This window comes from Chaetodon auriga, chromosome 19, assembly GCF_051107435.1.
Source record: "Chaetodon auriga isolate fChaAug3 chromosome 19, fChaAug3.hap1, whole genome shotgun sequence".
NCBI lineage: Eukaryota > Metazoa > Chordata > Actinopteri > Chaetodontiformes > Chaetodontidae > Chaetodon > Chaetodon auriga.
The window spans coordinates 18,661,093-18,674,523 of NC_135092.1; the positions used below are offsets into that span (position 1 = coordinate 18,661,093).

The window sequence follows — 13,431 nt, forward strand, 5'->3', positions numbered from 1 at the left end:
GTATATTATTTATCATGTTCACTAGCTTAATTTAGCATGTTAGATTCCTGGGAACAAAGTGGCTGTGCTCAGGATGAGTCCCTCTTCATCAGAACTGATGGTACATTTCTTTATTTTTAGCAACGGTTCAAATGTTTCTACTATTGATTAGCTTTGGAACATAATAGTGGTGAACTTTTCTCCTCAGATTCAAAGTAAATAGACAAATTAAAGGTGTTTTTGCTTGTCCTTAGTGGTGTGAGATTTCACCAATGCAATGGAGGCGAATGGAATTTAGTTTGTGGTGCTGTATTAAAAAAATTTAGAAAACTCAACAGCAACTTCTTTCGGTGCCATTGTTACACTGTCTACTGAAGAAATAGTCCCTGTGAAAACTGAAGAGTGTAGCCTGTTATAACCACCCCATCCATACCCAACCTCATTGGTCTCCTCCACCTCACAAATCCTATTTTAATTAGTTGCCATCTTCATCAACATGACACAACGTGAGTGTATGTTTGCCTTCGTTTCGAGAGCTCCCTCTCTATAAGGTCCGGCTTCTGTGTTTGCTCATTTGTGCATTCATGCATAGTAATCTTTGCAGTACATTGACTCACTTTCGGCACAACAATTAGAGGGATGGAAGTGGGTACTTGTATGCCAGAGTGTGTACATGCAGGTGAGGGCTCAATTAGCAGTCAGTGCATTGTGCATATCAAAGGTCAATGGTTGATGGATAGAGAAGTTTTACAGTAGCATTAATTGCCAAGCCTGCATTGCTCCCAAGTCCCTAGTCAACCCCCTTATCCTCACTCGGTTGGCCACTTAAATTTCACATGGCCATTTAACAAATTATGCCTATTGTTCATGTGACAATGGAGTCTCTGTGGCTGAATGGGAAGCAGCGACCCTTACGTGGGCTGTGACTGAATTCCATAAATTCCAACATAAAGAACACAAAGTATTTCTAAATATAACAGGACACAAGATCAGACATTATGAGATAAGTAGGCATTTAAGTAATCCACTCCATTCAGCGCCACGTCAACGTATCGCCACCGACGTGGTTTGTATTGTCCTGCGTTTCCTTTGTTATGCTAGAGTTGTGTAGTTTGCAAGTGTGAATGGGAGTGAGCAAAGAAAAGAAAGTGAGCAATTAAGGGGAAGAATGAGAAATGGCGATTTTCCTTACATGTACAAAGAGAAGAGAATGTTATAAAGAGCAGCAATAAAAAGCTTAGGAATGAACTAAGAGGAGGATAAGTGAAGCACTACCGTCCCACTTCAGTAATGACATGTTTCCTTACCTATAAAACCGGCTTCCTGGCTCTTTCTGGCCTCTAATTTTTTTTTCTGCATCTTTTACAGCCTGTCCTGTCAGAGCAAGGACTATTACAGATTTACCTTACCGTACAATTACCTTACAAGAAAGAATTTGGATTGATTATGGCTGCAATATGTCAGCACCTTGTGTAAACTCTAATGCTTTGCTTGCAGTAAACTGCCAGCAAGGTTTAGTCAAAAAAAAAAAGAAGCATATTGACAAAACTGGGACACTGAGAAATCCGAAGCTGACAGTGGCACCAAGTTTTCAGTACATCTTGTTCAAAGGACAATTCAAATTATGGCACCGCACCGAATAACAGATGTCAGTTTTGTTTTGTTTTGCAGCCAAAAAACATCCTCAGCCTGGTGACAAGAGACTGTTCAGGGGATTTGGCATATTGAAAAGTTTCTAAAAAGCCTCCTAACACAGAACAACACTCTGCTTTTATTCTGCTCTCCCTCTCCCATAGCGTGTTGTTTGACCTGGGATTTAAAGGCGAGTTGCCATGTAGATTAAATAAGAACGGGATTACTAAAAGGAGATGGACAGTGAAAACCTGTGGAGAGCTTACACTGCATGTGTGTGTGTGTGCGCGGGCGTGCGCGTATGAGCACGTGCAAAGCCTCATGCCCCCCAGTGGGATCAATGAAGTCTCAATCTATCTGTCTTAAGGCGAGCTGAGTGTGCCGATGTGAGTGTGTGAGCAGCTACTGTGGGGCGGGTGTCGCCGTGCAGCCTGGGATCCTTTCTCCTGACGCTTATTTGTTTTATCTGCAGAGAATCGATTGGAACAGATTTCCCCGTGTAAGCATTCGCTTTAATGTCAACAACAGAATGTGGGCTATTCACTCTCTAATCCTGACATTGTCTCTTTGATGTGCAGTGCACATGGCCTCACTGTGTGTGTGTGTGTGTGAGTGTGTGAGAGAGGCAGTAAAAGTGATAGGTAGAAATAGTGCCAAAACGATCAGTTGATTAATGGGTAATTAATTGCCAACTATTGTGATAATCAAGTATTATCCATTAAATCATAAGCCCTAGTTGGTTGAGAGTGGTCTTAACACTGTGACATCTCACGTTCTGTGTACACTTTACCCTCTCAATACTCCATGCATGATTTATTTTGCAAATAACAGATAATTTTATTGAAATTGATTGGACTTTTGGTCTTAAAGAAGCTTTTACACATGCATATACTCTATCCACAAGCATTGTTCAACAACTTTAGGCTAAGCATTGTCTGTATTGTTGAGTGCTACATGATGTTAGCAGGTACTTGGTAAACAGAAATGGTGTTAGCAGCTCCTAAGGTTCTCCTTCTGGTGTGAGCCTCGCTGTTGTGTTTTGGGGAGTCTGTGGAGGCCTAAAAGATCTGAAGCCCATCAGTGGAGCAGGGAGATAAGATGAGAGGTACACAGCTGCAGGACAGAGTGCTAGCGAGGCTGAAATCCACATAGCTGGACTGTCAAAGGCACGGTATGAAATAATACTGCAGCAGCTGTAAGATAGCAAGTGATACTCAGCTTAGAGGTGTTAAGCAGGTTGGTAGCACATTGTGAAGTAGAGCTTTTTCAGCTGATCCAAAACTCATACGGCTAATGTTTTTTGTGTGCTTTCTTAACATGAACGTGGACATTTTATGATAAAGATAATGTTTGTAAATACTTACCACAGAGTCCACTTGTTGCTTGTATAGTATCAGTTCAGTCTCCTGCACTGCAGGGTGGCAGAAACAGATTCCACAGTAATTAACATATTAACATAATTTAATTTTAGAACAGCCAAACTTGGTCTTACTGTAGCCAATAATTCTCCCAAACCACTTGTTTTCCTGCTGTCATATGAGGCGTTTTACTGTCCTGTTGAGCTCAGTTGCTTGTGACTGAGCGTGATGGTGCGTGAACGCGTACGACAGTGTGCGCCTTTGTGACTCATTTGATATGAAATTTGAGAACAACATTGCCAGAGGTCTGTCTGCGCCCATCTCAAGTGGTTGCTTCATTAGCGAGACCTCTCTCATCTCCTCCTCCCTCGCTCACTCCTTATTTGTGCTCTTTATTCCTTTTAATCATGGTGGAAAAGAGTTCGCCCCCTCTCCTCCTCCTCCTCCTCCTCCTCCTCCTCCTCCATCTTGCGTATCTGTTTGTCTCCGGCCAGCAGTGTCACACAGACTCCTCTGTTCTCTGTCCGTCTCTGCTCTTGTATAATGAGTTCTGCTTGGGACAGGACATTCTGCAATTTGGCCTTTACTCTGGGGCCAAGAGGGAGTGGGAGGCATGAATAAGATGAGGATGAAAAGACAGCATGGATAGATGGCACCAGTCTGTCACTATAGCAGCAGGAGTGTTAGTTAGTTTGGTCAAATTCTGTGTTCAGAGAAGATTTCATTGTTATGCTGCCAAACTTTAATGACTGGCTCTCTTGATATGGGGGTTGTGTGGTACAGACACTGATAATAACCAAACATTAACGACATTAATATCTTACTATAAATCAAAATGTCAGCAGTTGGTCTCCTTAATTCATTCCATAAGTCAGACACTACTGTAGACAATGTGCTATAATGAGGATATATTATTATTGTGGCAAGCAAATAATATTGTGTGCTTTTTGTTAAGTTTAAGGTAATAACTCTGCACCCAAGCAGACAGAGACAAACAGCAGATAAGGGCAGGCAGTGGTTGGAATATTTAGGGAAACACTGGAGACAAAGATCAGGGCATAGCAGGCAAACAGGACAGCAGTGGAGACAAAGGACCTGAAGCACAGGTAAGATTAGGGTAAAACACAACACCAGGAAACTGCAAAGAAGTCAGAGAATTGGCCGAGTGTTGTACACAGTGATATACGGAGTGATGTGGCGAAGAGCAGAGCGACAGACCGTGGTCGATACTCTGCAGGCTACAGGTGTAATTGATGATTGACAGCAGGTGTTCAGGTGAGCAGGCAGGAAGAGGAAACAGGCCACCATGCCCTGATCGAAACAGACAGACCCAGAGACGCAGAGAGAGACAAACAAACGATGAGGGAGGAACAGACCCTTGTTTTCACGCTTTAAGGGTTTAATCTCACTGCAGTGTTTTTGTCTAAAAGTCAGATTAGTGCTTTTTTGTCCGCAGAAACACTTTTGAAATAAGTGCGTTTCTGCGCGCAGTGTCTTTGTGTTGGTTAAATGTCACTCGAGCTGGCTGGAGATTTCAGATGGGCTTTGATCTTCTTACGGACATCCCTTTAATCCACTCAAACACTCCACTTTCTTTGTGATGAAAACATTTGCTGGAGAACAGACGCGCTCCTCTTTTATCTGTTATTAGAGAGGGGTCGATGATTCCTCTGTCCATCTGCTTGTCCTTTCTCCGCCAAATTTTTTGTGGATTAATTCAGATTAGGAGTTGATTGGACGGCACTATGAAGATGTCAGAGTGGGCTGTTTGCCAGCATGAGATATCAAAGTGGACCTCAATACATACACTATGAAAGCATGTGATTACCTGTATCTGCTGTCTGTCTTGCTCACTGCATTGTTGTATAACCAGCCACAATAAGAACTTTAAGTGGAGTAAATGATCTGGTGCAGTGCAGCTGTAGCCATGTTGGTTTTCTAAAGGACTTTCAGTGTGTGTGCAGCATGTTTCAGTGATTAATGGATCGTTTGATGACGATCCAGAATCATTCCCACTGTGCTTTTTACACGTCTGCATCTGTTACAGGCATCCAGCAACTTCAGGGCAGTCCTGAAGGGTCAGAACTGAGTGCTGTTACCGTCAGTTGTACATTGCCGTGTTCTCCAGAAGGGGGCAGTATTGGTACAGCTTTGATCTGACATGTGGCTCGTTCTCCATAGAATGTGTCACATGTACTGCAAATGTGTGTTTGCCATTATCAAAGCCTGCTCTTGTGTTTTAAGATCAGGTGAATTACGTTGATAGTTTGCACGATAATCGGCCGTTTTTCATACAAAAAAGCTTATCACTTGTGAGGACGTGCTGTTTTTCTTTGTTTTACTTGATGTTAATTTGAATGTATATGATGATTTTGGACAGTTTGTGGGACCAAACAAGCAGTTTTATGTCTTACGGAACATTTAATGATCATTTTTATCACTTGTCTGACGTATTTAGACTAAGTGGTTAATTGAGATAATAAAATATAATAAAATAATCTATCTGCAGTATATCCCCATGCACCACATATCCTCAGTTGCCAGATTGTTAGGTACACCTAGCCAAAACTAATGCAGTCTAAAAACAACAGTCCTGCATTAAATCCCAGCTTCATGAAGGTAGTAATGTTTGAGGTGCTGATGTAATTTTGGAGGCTGCAGTTTGAAGTGCTGTTGAGTTTTATAGCGATACACTGACAGGTGTTTTTCCATCAGGGATGATGGGCAGAATAACACAATGCAGCACAGTTCAGCAGCACCACCAGATCAGGTTGAGAGGCAGAGGGAAAGAGAAAGAGTGCTCTCGCTCTTCTCTGTCTGCCATCTGAAAGAGTTTACTGCTGTTTACGCCAAAGCAGTGGTGACTTTATTATATATAATTAAGTCAAGTTGTCTTTTAGAGGGTGAACTATTATCTGCCCAGGGAGATTCAAGCAGCAGTAGCGATCAATTTTGTCGTGTCCACTGCTCGTAATCCATACTAATGTGTTTTGTCATTTCCAGGTGAAGTTTTGCTCAGACTCTCAATCCTCCAGTCTTTATGGTTGCTGATCACACGCTGGTCTGCTCTGTTATTTCAGAGCTGTCTAATCCCTGTGACTCCCTCCGAGGTGTTTTGCTCTAATGGCCGGCTATATTTCAGTTGTAATGGACAGTGTGTGCATCTTTCTGTGTGGGACTCGCTCTCCCTGTGGAGACAGTAGAGTGAGTTGTGTTAACAATCGATGCCTCTTTATTCGTCTTATTGTTTGCTCTGAACCATCAGCTGGATGCCTCTCCAGCATCCCTCCGTAATGTTTCCGAGCTTGAAAGGTTCAGTGACTTTCTCGGTTTTGGGATGTTCTCTTTCGCATGTTAGTGAATTTGATTGATTTAATTCTCAGACGTCCTTTTGCTGCCTCCATCGTGTTTTAATTGGAGTATTTGTGCGTGTGTGTTTGTGTGTAATTGACTGAGGTTTGTGGAGAAAAGTGGCACAACACTGAGCATGAGTTAAAGAAATATATTATGTCTGCACATCAATATGTGCTAACGTACACACAGTAGATTAAATGTCATCGCTCTCAAACAACCATCTTAACTTAGAGTTGCTTTAAGTCTTCTGTGCATTGCTGAATCAGTACACACTGAACTCTTTCAAGTCAACCTTGGACACAGGCTATTGAGAACTTAATACTGCCAGTCTAACACTTATTTTTGCTTTCTCTTTCTTGTTTGCTGCCACGTGGATTTGACTCTTCCTTTCACTGGTCTCTTCCAAAGGTAAGACATTTTTATTTTAACCTGTGATTCCTGATGTGATGGGTGTTTCTATTCACACTCTCCATCTGCCAGGTCCTTTCTGTTCTCAAGAGGATGACAGCATACATATTCTTTCCTCTGCAAAGGATTTTACCTTTAACAAAGAATCATTTAGTCGTTTATGCTGCAGTGCACCTTAACACTTGGCCTTTGTTTTATTGTATCCTGGGTGTTCTGGTCATACAGGAGGAGGAACAGGGAGTAAGGACGTGGACATAAAAACACTTGCAGACACCACACTCAGTGTCTGCTGCTGAAGTATCCAGTCCTCACATTAATGAACTAAATGCATTCATCTTGAGATATTTTATATTCAAGTTATATTCAAGGCTTTGTTTTCAGTCTGCTGTCATGAATAAACAATTTAGTACACGGAATAACTAGAAAGTGGACAATTAAATAGCTTGTGGAAATGCCTGGTGTGACGTAATGCCATCAAAGTATGAAAAGAAACTTCAGACCCATTTAAGTATGCAAGTAGAACGTGCATTTAAGTAAAAATACACAGTACCATGTGTGACATAAAGGATATTCAGTGTTTTTGTGACCAGAAAAGTGCATTTGTTAGGGACTATTTTCAGTGGTGGATGAATATACGTTGGCACCTGAGTGAGGAGAAATGGCAGGCCAGTGTTTGTGGGATTAGCTCTAAATAAAGTGCAGTGCTCCTGTTTATAGTAATAAAGGAACTGTGCGAACTGTAAAAGTGCTGCTCACTTATGTGTTTTTAATAGTTTTTGGGCAACAGTAGCGGCACAGAGGACTAATCTCTGTTGGGCTTTGGCACCACAGAAAATACTTATTTCATCAGCTGATGGTTGGTTTTGGTCTTTTCATCAGACTTGCTGACACAAAGAGAAATATAGAATATCACAAGACCTCCTCTTCCCCAGTTGTATCTGCTTAAACTCATGTGATAAAGACACAAAAGGCTAACAAGCTTTAGCATTTTACTGTTCAGCTCACCTTAGATGTTACCTCGATGTATGAAACCATTCTGTACAACCAAATCTGACATAGCTTTATTCCTGACTTGTTTCACATTTAAAGCTTTGCTGTTTTCAGCGTTGTCCTATTTTCAGTCATCTTTTAATGTAGCTGATATTCAACATGACAGACCAATTTGGGGAAACGCTGATGATGCACATTTGGGTCATATCCCAAACAGCAAGAGTTGCCAACTGGCATGCACATTAGAACAAAAGCTGGTGGTTTATTTCACCTTTATTCCTGACCCGTTATTGACCCTTTTACCGCTCACTGGTGTCTTTGTGGTCGAACCAGAGGAAGCCAACAGCAGCACACGAACTCTGCATGACCCTGGTTCACTGGGCCGCTTGTCTGTAGGCTCCTGGCCTGTCTAACAAGAACTCATTGTAGGTACCTATTCCCACAGTGACTATTATGCAGGCAAGACAAATCAGTCAGCTTTGTAATGAAAAACAGTAGCCTGGCCTCACACGTGTCCCCTTTGTCTGCGTGAATTGGAGTTACTGTCAGCCATGTGAGTTCAGTTGTAAGCCTAATTTGTCTGTAATTATGTGGCATGACAGGCGAGGTCTTAAAACCTAGACATGCTGTTTGTGTGTCGCTGGTTTGTCCATAAGGACAGAGCATGCTAGCCGTGTCTTCGGGGTGTTTCATGAGCCCTGCGGCAGTAATGTGAAGCCTGAAGGCCTTTACATTCCCTCTGCTACACAGCACGAGGCCCTGGCTCACTCTCGAGTGATGTATACCGACTAATGGTCCTGTTAAATACTCTCTGTGGGACCCGGGGAACAGTCAAACCTATGTTAGAGACATACAGACCCATATACACACTGCTGCATCCTGTGGGTGTGAGTTTATGGGCTGAGCTAATGACAAAAGCTCCACACAGCGTGCAGCGTTATGGTCCTCACGGCTCTCACTAGTAACAAGCAGCATCGCAGTGAACAATTGAGCAGCTGTAGAGGGAAGGAAAGGTACTGCAGAGGGAGAGTATGAGAGGAAGACTTTGATTAGGTTGATTACTTGGAACTGTGGGAGACATTGGTTGCAAAGAAGTTGACATTTGCGCTTTTATTCCGTTTGTGGTCGTGTGTATTTGTGACTGTTTTGTAAGTTTTTGTTCGTGCATCAGCACTTACACCACAGTATAGTCAGTTCTTTAACCTTTACCTTCGATTTTATGTTCGGTTGAGACATTTTGTGTCCTAGAAAGTCACATATCATTAAGAAAACATGAGATATCAACAGTGGTATGCTCATCACATGCAGTTTGAATCTTAAAGTTACACCTTCTTGCACCCTTGCAATTGTGCATGTGTGTCATTATGTCTAATTGTGGACTATGGTCCATCTGCCTGACCCTCTCCTGCAGGGCACACTCTGATTGGCTGTTTGACGGTCTGAACATCCTATTTACATCTGCTTCTGATAGGCTGTCACTCCCTGCCATGCCTTTCTTGCCTAGGGAGGCAAATTAAAGTGGCTCTGTCGTAAAACCAGGAACGTGAGTGAGACTGTGCCTGGATCAGGAGTCACCCACAGCTGGGGGTGGTGATATTTTTTCCATGTCAGACTTGTTTACTGCACCAGATGTTGTCTTATCTGTGAGTCTGCAACAGATTAGTCTGGTTGATGGAGGGAAGGAAAGCAGTCTGTAATCTGATAGCTGCCTTGTTGACTCCATTCCACTGAAGCCTTTATCTAGGCATGTTTTCTATGCAGCCCAAAGTTTTCTCCTGTTGTTCTCCACCACAAAGCATACCCTCTCTCTGCCTGTTGCACACACTCACATAGAGTTGAAGATAGGGGTTTGGATGTATATAACTGAGTTACAAGAAACTCCTTTACTGCGTTATGAAACAGAGGGACTGGCTTTCTGGCTGTCCATAAAATTCCTTTAGTGCACTCTGGCACCGGGAGCAGGAGCAGCTTTCCTGTCATTCAGGATACACACTCACACAGAATTCCGGACATCAAGCCTCTGGGATCTCGCTGTGGGAAACTTTGAGGGGGAGTGTTCAAAGGTGGAGCAGAAGTCTGAGCTTGTGGGACAGGACACAAGCAGAAGAACTGAAGTGGATGCTGGATGGTTTCACAATGGAGTGGGTTTGAGCACGACGCAATCCACGAGGACCTAAGTGAACTCGAGTGTGTGCAAGGAGACTCTGAAGTGCAGTTTGCGATAAACAGGGTTGCACTCCATGAGAAGTTTGCTGGGAGTTTATCTGCACTGATACCAGATTCAAGAGGACTCGTGTTCAGCCCTGCAGTGCTGAGATATCTTTGTTCTTGGTGGACTCCAGAGGGGAAAGTAGCACCATGGCTGGGGTCACCAGGAAGGGGTCTGGGAGACCCTCGTACTACTACAGATTCTTGGGCAAATCCCGTCTGCAGCGTCAGCGAAGCCGGTCCCGCAGCCGCACCAGGCCGTCTGCCAGCAGGGGTAATAAATACTGTGCTACTGCAGCTGCTAAGAAAGTTTACCATGCAGCAGTTTTGTAACTTTTTCTACAGCTCGCTAAAAGTGATAGATTCTGTAGCTCACTAACAGACCAGTAATCACACTGACAGGGTCAGGGGTTCAGATTCTCATCAGCAAGTGCACATCTGTGGTGATGATTGGGTTTTTACAGAGCATTTCTCTTTGCACATGAAGGCTTCATCCTATGAAAGCGACATGAGAAGAGGCAGTTCCCCCTTTCAAAGGTTTCTCTGTTTTATTGTTCATGTGAGAGCTACTTTTACACATTATTTTTAGAACCTGTGCCGGTGTGCGTGTGCGCTCATGAGAGTGAGGTGACAGTTTGGCGTCACTATTCACGAGGTAATGCTACTCTCAAACGGCACCACAAACACTTGACAGCTCACAGCTCGGTGTCGGCTTGCTGAGCTCCATCCTGTTCAGACCTGCGAATATTTGTGTTCTTAGCAACAGTTCAAGGGTGCTTTCACACCTGTCCTTTGGTTCCTTTGACCAGGGGAAAATGAGTTTGGCTCTGCTCTGCTTTCTGTTAACACTGACTTTTTACAAGCAAGCAAAGAGCAGAACACGTGATGGGCAGGCTTGGCCATTACCATCCTGCTCTATCAGTAACCACATGAGGGAAATCAAATTCCAGTGACTGAGATAAGTTTATGCAGCATTTTAGTGCTTCTGATGTGCATATTCATGCTCTTTGGAGAGCTCACAAAGAAATAAGTTGAAGCATTATTGGTATTGTTAGAGTGCAAATCGACTGCATCTTACAAATGACTAGAGGTAGAGACAGGACGAAGAGGGGTTATTACTGCGGGCTCACTGTCAGACACGTTTTAAAGGACCTAATGAACCGAAAAAGTGTGCAGAATTAGACACAACCACTGCAATTTTAACAGCTTTTGACCTTTTAATCAGGGAAAATACCTGACGTGCAGGCATGTTGCTGTGGTTTCCAAATGATTTGCATGGCTTGTACAGATCAATTACAAGATCACTTCCTGAACAGATTTAATCATCAGCAGAAGGGTTTATTAGTAGTTTAGCTTTTGAAACCATGCTTAAATCACAGAATCCTGTGGTCGGCTTGTTTGTTTGCTTCTGCACCACAAAGGAGCCCGCCAGAGTCCGCCTGACAGCGGACGCAGACCCACCTTTTCAAACGGTTCAGCTGCTTGGCCCACATCAGGGTTCGCCTGACAGCTTTCACATCAGCCCAAATGAACCGTGCTAACCGCGCAAACGGACCCGAATTCATTTCAACTGAACCGAACGGGTTAGGTGTGAAAGCACCCTAAATGAGTTTTTTGCACTGCTCTCTCTGTTGCTCCGTGTCCTCGAGCACCGTTTCTTCACTTTGCTGCTTTTCTGCCTCTCAGTGCTCATGCACTTACTGCTGGAGGCAGTGTTTGAACTGCAAGGTTATAGCGATAAGTCTGCCTCCAAGGCTTAGCTCGATTTGAGAGAAAAGAAGTATTTCTGAAATCTTCAACCTATTGATTTTATTCCATGTGAACTGCTGTAACTTGCCAGCCAAGATATTAAGCTGAAAACTGTTGCGTATCTGTTGCTCTGCTGGCGCGAATATGATGCAAACTTTCTGGAGACAAAAGCGCGGCCGGGAAGACGTCAGGCTCGCTTTCTCTCACTTTCTGCCGAAACTGACCCTTACATGTATTCTTTTAAAAATAACTGGCATTATGAGTGAGTGTAGTTAGTCGTCCATAGAAAGAGACAGTTAAAGCCAGACGCAGTCATGAGAGAGAGACGGAGTGTGTAGGTGCCCGGTTTGTACGTCTTCACTTTGCTTCTCTAGCTGATGAAAGCGGTGCTTTGAAGTCTCCCCTCTGTATCATTCAGTTCTCCAAAGAACACACACACACACACACACACACACACACACACACATTTCAGCTTATGTACAAAGACACATGCAAACACACTCTGCCTTGATCTCTGTGGCTAAGTGCAAGCTCCACTCGCAAAAAACCTTTACACACTACACATTACTGCTGTGACGCACAGGCAGGGCGGAGGTTGAGGTCGCTCCCAGATGAAGCAAAAGGTCACTCTGGGCTCTGCTTTGATTTTTGAAGTTGTAGTAAAGAAATCATCCTAAATGATTGCGATCTATAGATTATAATGTGGCTCCACTGGCAGAAGTCATTAATTGGTCACTTGATCTAATCTCGTGACTCTCGCGATGAGTCTGTAGGCAAAGTAATTGTGAAAAGCTGCACAGAGAGTTCGAGCAGCTGTGTTTGGATTCGCATCATGGGCAGTATTTTTAAATGAGAAGCGGATCACATGACTGCTCAGTGTGAATGGAGCTGCTCATGGCTGTGAACCCACAGAGCATTATCTCTCAGTCACGCAGCTCTCCGCAGCACGTTGGACGTCATTGTTTTGGTTTTACAGGTTTTACTGTACAGTTTCGGTTCACTCTCTGTGTTCTGATCAGTCTGGTTTCCAGCAGCAATACCTGTCTTCACCCACTGTGTGCTACCTGATGTTTGTGTCAGGCTGCAGATGTGTTTCTTGTTGGTGGAGTTGGTGGAGGCCAAATCAAAGTTAAGAGTAGAGACTCACGCTCACCAGGTGGCCATCTGGTGATCTGCTGGATGTGCAAATAGGCAACATGTTTGAAAAGATGTGCTAAGATAAAAATATATTTCCACATAATCATGGCCAAGACGTGTTATTTTTTCAGGGGAACTCAGGCAGTGGACAGGAACTGGTTGCTGAAGTGCCTTCATCAGGGTGGACTGCTTTTAAGGCTGAATTTATTTTTGCTACAATATATATGCTTTGATTTGTCAGCCGTTGATCAGCCAAACACAGACATTGCCATCTGGTATCTCCAGTATCCAGAAATGTACTCTATCATTATATGCTGTACATTAGCTCTGCAGTATAGAGTTACTGAGAAGATTTTATCAACATTTTCCCACCCTTCAACTGTGTACTTTTGCTCTAATTTGTTGAAATAAAGTTTGTGAGGAGAAAAATAAACTTTTCTCAGTAAACACTCCTGTGCGCCTGGAGCGAGATGATGTGATATTGCTGAAATGTGTCTCATTTGAGAAGCTCAGCAGCGCAGTGTTAAAACGGTGTTTCTGTTCACGTCGCTGCGGTGGACAGTGAGTTCATCTCGAGGAGGTGACTGCAGCCCCTCTCCACTGTCACTGGGACAGA

General features: G+C 43.4%; 1 protein-coding gene across 8 annotated transcripts in view; it reads left to right on the forward strand.

Annotated features, from left to right (window-relative positions):
- Window positions 1–13,431, forward strand: part of LOC143338142 (disabled homolog 2-interacting protein-like) — a 146,383-nt gene that overhangs the window by 47,148 nt on the left and 85,804 nt on the right. Inside the window, exon 1 of one of the 8 annotated variants that reach the window (XM_076758326.1) lies at window positions 9,795–10,203. The exons of 6 other annotated variants lie outside the window; for them this stretch is intronic. In XM_076758326.1, coding sequence (XP_076614441.1) covers window positions 10,080–10,203 — 124 coding nt within the window. In that variant the 5' untranslated portion in view covers window positions 9,795–10,079. Of the gene's footprint in view, window positions 1–9,794; window positions 10,204–13,431 lie in introns of those variants that run through there. One more of the 8 variants, XM_076758328.1, reaches the window with a different exon arrangement.